Source organism: Octopus bimaculoides, chromosome 30 (genome assembly GCF_001194135.2).
Source record: "Octopus bimaculoides isolate UCB-OBI-ISO-001 chromosome 30, ASM119413v2, whole genome shotgun sequence".
NCBI classification, from domain to species: Eukaryota; Metazoa; Mollusca; class Cephalopoda; order Octopoda; family Octopodidae; genus Octopus; species Octopus bimaculoides.
Window position 1 is genome coordinate 1,357,743 of NC_069010.1, and position 7,353 is coordinate 1,365,095.

Here is a 7,353-nt window from a genome sequence, read left to right on the forward strand (position 1 = left end):
ATAAGACGAATAATCTTTTCAGTTTTCATGTTTATTGATTTTTCATTTTTTTTTGTTTTGTTTTATTGAGGGTTAAACAATTTCTTTGTGTGGAGGAGATAACCAAAATTACCAATATTTTTCATAAAATGGGGGGAGATAACCCAATTTTTTAATGGGGGTGAGATAACCAAAAAGTACCTTGTAATCCTGGGTAATTGTCTTATACCCATAGTAATATTTATGTCAAAAGAAGGCAGCAAGCTGGCCGAAACGTTAGCACACCGGGCGAAATACTTAGCGGTATTTCGTCTGTCTTTACTTTCTGAGTTCAAATTCCGCCAAGGTTGACTTTGCCTTTCAGCCTTTCAGGGTCGATAAATTAAGTACCAGTTGAACACTGGGGTTGGTCTAATCAACTAGTCCCCTCCCCCAAAATTTCGGTCCTTATGCCTAGAGATAGAAAAAATATTTATGGCAAAAAATGTCTGTATTTCTTCTACGCTTGCGGGCAAGCACAAGCTATCTTTTTTTTTTTCCAGTTTGTTTATATTCTGCATAACAGTAAGAATCCTACTGAGAAAATGAAGACATTTACATTCATTTTAATTATTGGGCTTACCACAAAAATTTGAAGGAGATTTGGTTACTATGTGAAGTCTGCCTTGTGACACCTACTTCATACTCAATCTTTTTGTTGAGAGAAATTTGGTTGCTTAATTAAAAATATTTAATAAGATCATGTGCAATTCCTAGCAATGATCTGAAGCCTCCACTTGTGTGTGTTGTTATTACTTGTGAACACCCTTACCTACTGGACCACGAAAACAGTAACAAGTTACAAAAGAAAATTAAATTATTTAAATTTATTTCAGTTATTGGGTTTACTATAAAGATATGAGGGAAATCTGGTACGTGAAGGCTGCTTTGTGGCCCCTTCTTCACACATACAACCTATTTGTTGAAGGAAATTTGGTTGCTTAAATATAAATATTTAATAAGATCCTTTGTAATTCCTGGCAAAGATTTGAAACCACCAGTTCTAAACAACCTTACTTACTGCACCACCAAAGCAGAAACAATCTTAATGAGAAAATTAAGATACCTGATTTTATTTCAATTATTGGGTTACTATGAAGATAATTTGGTTATTATGTCAAGGCTGCTTTGTGACCCCTTCTTCACACACAGACAGAAATTTTTGGGCAATAAATTGTGCTTGAGAATACTTGTTGAGTCAAGTAAAATCATTGCTGTGTTCGATGCCAGTACCGCCTGAATGGCTCCCATGCCAGTGGCACATAAGATGCACCATGCGAACGTAGCCGATGCCAGTACCGCCCGAATGGTGCGCATGCCAGTGGCACATAAAATGTACCATATGAATGTGGTCGATGCCAGTACCACCTGACTGGTCTCGTGCTGGTGACATGTAAAAAGAACCATTTGAGTGTGGTCATTGCCAGTTCCGCCTGACTGGCTTCCATACCTGTGGTATGTAAAAAGCACCATTCAAGCGTGGTCGATGCCAGTACTGTCTAACCGGCCTTCGTGCCGGTAGCATGCAAAAATCACCTACTACATTCTTGGAGTGGTTGGTGTTAAGAACAGCATCCAGCTATATAAACCTTGCCAAACCACATTGGAGCCTGATGCAGCCTTCTGGTTTGCCACTCCTCAGTCAAACAGCCCAACCCATTCCAGCATGGAAAGCGGACGTTAAATGATGATGATGATGATATATATATATATAAACGTCAGTGGAAGTGCAATGGCCCTGTGGTTAGGGCAACAAGCTTGCAATCAAGAGACACCTCGATGCCTAATCTCCCTAGAGATACCTCTAGTTCAGTTTCCCTTTTCCTCCTAAATGTGAGTAGCCATGTTGCTCCTTCACTTCACCTTGCTTTGCATCAAACCCTTCCCTCACAGTGTTACCCCTATCTCCCTTATAGCTGTAACATCTTCACTCTCCGGGTTTGTTCATTTGCGAGCTACATTATGCCCTCTGTAGTTGTAGTTCCAGTGACACGAGAAAAGCACACAGTACAGTGTGTAAAGTGGTTAGGATTTGGAAATGCATCCAGTCGTAGAAACCATGCCAAAGCAGACACTGCGGAACAATCACGAACTGTTTTAAGAATCCCTAAATTTCTAGGACTTCCACTTCCAGATTGATTAAAATCTCTCATACTTTCAAACTCTCAAATCACTAATTTCCAGCCTATGTTGTTAAGCCCATTCCTTACCAGGGAAGAACTGTGCATTCACAATTATCTGCCTATCCTGCTTTCTAGTGATAATGTAGCCAATCTGAATTGGGCGTCACAAGATTCATAATCGATCAAGAGGCTGGTAGGTTACCCAGAGTTCTGAAGTTAGGGTTGACAAAAACAGGGTGGGGTTCAGAATAAAGATCTCCTCCCAAATTGTCTATTCCCAATTTTATGAAAACAATCTTAATCTGGACCTTTGAAAACTGAATTCAGTAAAGTTTAATTTGCAGAAACCATTATTCAGAAACTAACAAGGAATTAGTCTGGTGCGGGACACTAAACTATATTTATGCCTCATGTTCTCCCTTTGTGATCTCTTCTGTTTTGTATTTGTGGTTCATTGTTTTTGTCAATATTTGACAACTTTACAATATTCCTGTGTATGAAAATATCATAACTTATGTTGTTATACAACATATTTAATGAGTGAAACATTTAAATTACAGTAAATATACTGTAATTACAGGATGTGATATCCAAGAAAAAATAATGTGGCGGTTTGTCAGGGGGAGAAGATTTGGTATAGAAGTCCTTACATCATGGAAAGGAAACTGCATGAGTGGTCAAGAAAGGAGAGGGAGAAAAATATTGCAAAAACAAAAATCTAAAATTTTTGGAAATACTTTAATCATAATTTCCATTGCATGAAACACAGGAATATTAAACAAATATAGCAAACGAGAAACTACCCTTTTCCTTTCTTCCCTGTATGAATATGCTTGTGTCTTGTTAAGGTAGCATTTTCAGTGAATGATTTACCAGATATCACAATGATATGGTTTCTCACCTGTATGAGTACGTTTGTGTCTTCTTAAGACACTATTTCAAGAGAATGATTTACCACAGTTATTACAATGATATGGCTTCTATCCTGTATGAATACGCATATGTACAGTTAAGGCACTATTTTGAGAGAATGATTTACCACAGATATCACAATAATATGGCTTGACTCCTGTATGAATACTGTTGTGGTTTCTCAAGGCAGAACTTTCAGAGAATGAATTACCACAGATATGACAATAATATGACCTTTCTCCTGTATGAATACGCATGTGTGCTGTTAAGTTAGGACTGTGTTAGAATGACTTACCATAGATATCACAATGATATGGCTTCTCTCCTGTATGAATACGCATGTTTTTTGTTAAGCCACTACTTCCAGAAAATGATTTACCACAGATACCCCAATGAAATGACTTCTCACCTTTATGAATATCTTTGTGTTTTGTTAAGGTATAATTTTCAGAGAATGATTTACCACAGATATCACAGTGATACGGTTTCTCTCCAGTATGAATATATTCGTGTCTAGATAACTGACTACTACTAGAGAATGATTTACCACAGATATCATACTGAAATAGTTTCTCTCCTGTATGAAAACGTATGTGATTTGTTAAGGTATAATTTTCAGAGAACGATTTATCACAATGATATGGTTTCTCTCCTGTATGAATACGTATGTGTTTTGTTAAGACACCACTTCGAGAATATGATTTACCACAGATATCACAATGATACGGTTTCTCTCTTGTATGAATATGTTTGTGTTGAGTTAAGTTATAACTTTGAGAGAATGATTTACCACAAACATCACAATGATATGATCTCTCTCCTGTATGAATACATTTGTGAACAACATCCTGACTACTTCGAGAGAATGATTTAGCACAGATATCACAATGATATGGTTTCTCTCCAGCATGAATATGTTCGTGTCTTGATAAACTACTACTAGAAGAAAATGATTTCTCACAGATATCACAATGATATGGTTTCTCTCCTGTATTAATATGTTCATTCATGATAAAGTTACTTTTTCAAGAGAAGGACTTTGTACAGATATCAGTCATATGATCTTACCTCTTTTAATTATGTGTTTATTGCAAATCAGTCCTATAATTTTCTCACTCTTTTCTATTACTTTCCCTCTCAAATCCTATAGAAATGTAACATAGATGTTAAATTGTGATGATGATGATACTATGTGTGTAATATCGATAGCAATATATTGAAAGGTAAAGGGAAAAACGAGAGTTAGCTGCAAGAAAAAACTTCATATAAGACACAAGTTTATATGATGGCCTTAAGAGACAAACATTTTACACATCACAAGATCAGACTCTGCAACTTTGTAAATATAAATATTGGTACACAGGGTGTTCAGATTAAATTTCAAGGTATTTTTTTATGTCTCCTTCATTCAGGAAAAACTTTATGTATTGGTGAAAAGTCAATGGTGTTGAAGAGTCGAATAAAATTAATCTAACATGAAGGACTGGAAGCCATCTGAGTATTGAACCCTCTCATATGTTCACATTACAAAGGCTTTCTCATATTCATGCTCTATATTGAGTAGCTTTTCATATTTGCACTTACATGCCTCTTTATTTTCAGTCACAGAATGCAACCATGATATTATCCTTCTGCACTAAATTTCCTCTGCTAAGCTATCCTGCAAAACAGAGTTCTTCATATTTTTGATCCTGAAGCTGTAGAATATTGGCATACCTCTTTTCCGTTGTCGTTTCCTTTAGCTAAATGGACTTTTCTCCTAGATTTTGTTCAAGCTAAAAACTGTCCCCATTCTTTCAAACCCATCAACATGTCTCTGCTTTTATAGCTCTGCACACTTCCCTGTTCAACCATCACATCGCCCGTCACCTGGCTGGCATTTTCTACCTGGCACAGATTTGTTTTGCAGCTCTACATGAACTGTCTCAAGAACTTCCAATTGTCCTCTATCTCCTACTTTTCATCAAAGGCTTTAATTACTACATCTCCGATTGGTTTTAAGGATTCATAAGTTTCAAGGAACTCTCTCAGACCCTCAAACTCAAAGTCTCAAAACATTAACTGCCAACCTATTTTCTTAAGTTCTTTCATCACATTAATAGTTGAGGAAGGTGCTGGTAGGTTTCTCCACATTCAGAATTTAGGGCTGAGGAAAATAGGATGGGGTTGAGAATAAGGATCTCCTCGAAAATGTTTCTTTTCAATCTTATGGAAATAATCTTAATCTGGACCTTTGAAAACCTATCTCTGCAAAGTTTAATTTAAAGAAACCACTATTCAGAAACCAGCAACGAATCAGTCTGGTGTGGGGCACTAAACTATACTTATGCTTCATGTTCTTCCTTTGTGATCTCTTCTGTTTTGTACTTGGGGGTCATTGTTTATGTAAATATTTCACCACCGTACAATATTCCTGAGTATAAAAAATTAATAACTTATGTCATTTTATTACATATTTAATGAGAGAAGCATTCAAAAGATAATAAACATGCAATGATTACAGGATGTGATATTCAAGTAAGAATAATGTGTAGGGTTGTCAGGGCCAGAAGATTTGAAATAGAGAAGTCCTTACATCATAGAAAGGAAACTGCAGGAGTGGTCACGAAAGGAGTGGGGGGATGAATATTGTGAAAGCAAAAGAAATAAATCTGAAATTTTTGGAAATAATTTAGTCATAATTTCCATTGCACAAAACAGAGGAATATTAAACAAAAACAGCAAACAAGAAACTATAGAAACTACATTTTTCCTTTTTCTCCTGTATGAATAAGTTTGTGTCTTGTTATGTTACTATCATGAGTAAATGATTTACCACAGATATCACAGTGATAGGGTGTCTCTCCTGTATGAATATTTATGTGCATAGTAAAGACATTATCGTGAGAGAATGATTTACCGCAGATATTATAATGATGCGGTTTCTATCCTGTATGAATATGCTCGTGTGACGTTAAGCTATAATACTGAGCGAATGAGTTACCACAGATATCACAGTGATATGGCTTCTCTCCAGTATGAACATATTTGTGTCTAGATAAGGGAGTACTGATAGAGAATGATATCAGATATCACAATGATATGGTTTCTCTCCTCTATGAATACGTATGTGTGTAGGTAAGTGAATATTTTGATAGAATGATTTACCACAGATATAACAGTGATATGGCTGCTCACCTGTATGAGTAAGTCTGTGTGTAGATAAGTGACAAGTGTTAGAAAATGATTTACCACAGATATCACAATCATACAATTTCTCTCCAGTATGAATACGTTTGTGTATACCGCTTAGAGAAAATGATTTACCACAGATATCACAGTAATATGGTCTCTCTCCTGTAAGAGTACGTTTGAGCATAATCAGATTATGTTTTCGACAGAACGATTTTGTACAGATATCACAGTCATAAGATCTTATGTCTTTTATCCTGTGTTCAGGAGAAATCAATTCTATAATTTTCTCACTCCTTTCCATTACTTTTCCCTTCAAATCCCAGTTAATATATTTTTCTTGCTTCTGTTTTTATACTCTATTACTTGCATACACTTCTACTGTGATATTTCTCTCCAGTGGTATCTTTGTTTAGCAACATTTCCATAAATTTACCCAACTTTAATCCGCACACAGTTTATCTTCTTGACATTCCAGTCGGTAATGTTCAAAAATTTGACTAAAAATATTATTTCAGAGCAAATGTTTCATAGAAATTCTTCCAAAGATTTGTAGAAACAATGTTATACATCTGCTTTGTATATTTTTCTTTAGTCTTTAAAACATGGGGGATATTGAGGATGCTTCTTTTGTCATCTGATGTTCTGAAATTATAGAGAAACAAAAGTGTAAAATGTCGAGACTACTTAAAAAATACAGATTCATTTCTATTGAGATAAACTGCAGAAACAAACATTTACATTAAAAACTGAGCTGGATGCCACACTCTCAAAATGAATGGAATACATGGAAGTGAGACACAAGATGATATGGGAGAAAGTGCTGATGAGCAAAGTCAGGATGCTGAACCTATCAGGTGATATGATAAAAACGCAGATGCCCAGGTACTACTCAAGCAGAGCGGACCCGAACGCGCAGTCGCGCTTCCGCTCTAGCCAGTCGTGAGTGGTCGATCCTACGAAAAGTGCGCGCATGCGCGCGTGCAAATGAATACATGTGTGCGTGTGCGCGCGTATGCAAATTAATAAATAATTTCTTTTAAACAAAGTAAATAATTTTTTTAAAATTACTTTTTTCTTTTCTAAACAACGTAGATAGGTAAAAGGAATAAAAATAACACACTATCTG

At 35.9% G+C, this 7,353-nt stretch overlaps 1 protein-coding gene and 1 long non-coding RNA gene across 2 annotated transcripts in view; one reads left to right on the top strand and one right to left on the bottom strand.

The window, feature by feature from the left end:
- Positions 1 to 7,353, top strand: part of LOC128251297 (uncharacterized) — a 44,525-nt gene that overhangs the window by 12,260 nt on the left and 24,912 nt on the right. The gene's annotated exons all lie outside the window — the stretch shown is intronic.
- LOC128251296 (zinc finger protein 492-like) lies at positions 2,861 to 5,337 on the bottom strand. Its single transcript, XM_052978180.1, has one exon. The coding sequence runs from the start codon at positions 4,061 to 4,063 to the stop codon at positions 3,335 to 3,337; it is 729 nt and encodes a 242-aa protein (XP_052834140.1). The 5' UTR covers positions 4,064 to 5,337; the 3' UTR covers positions 2,861 to 3,334.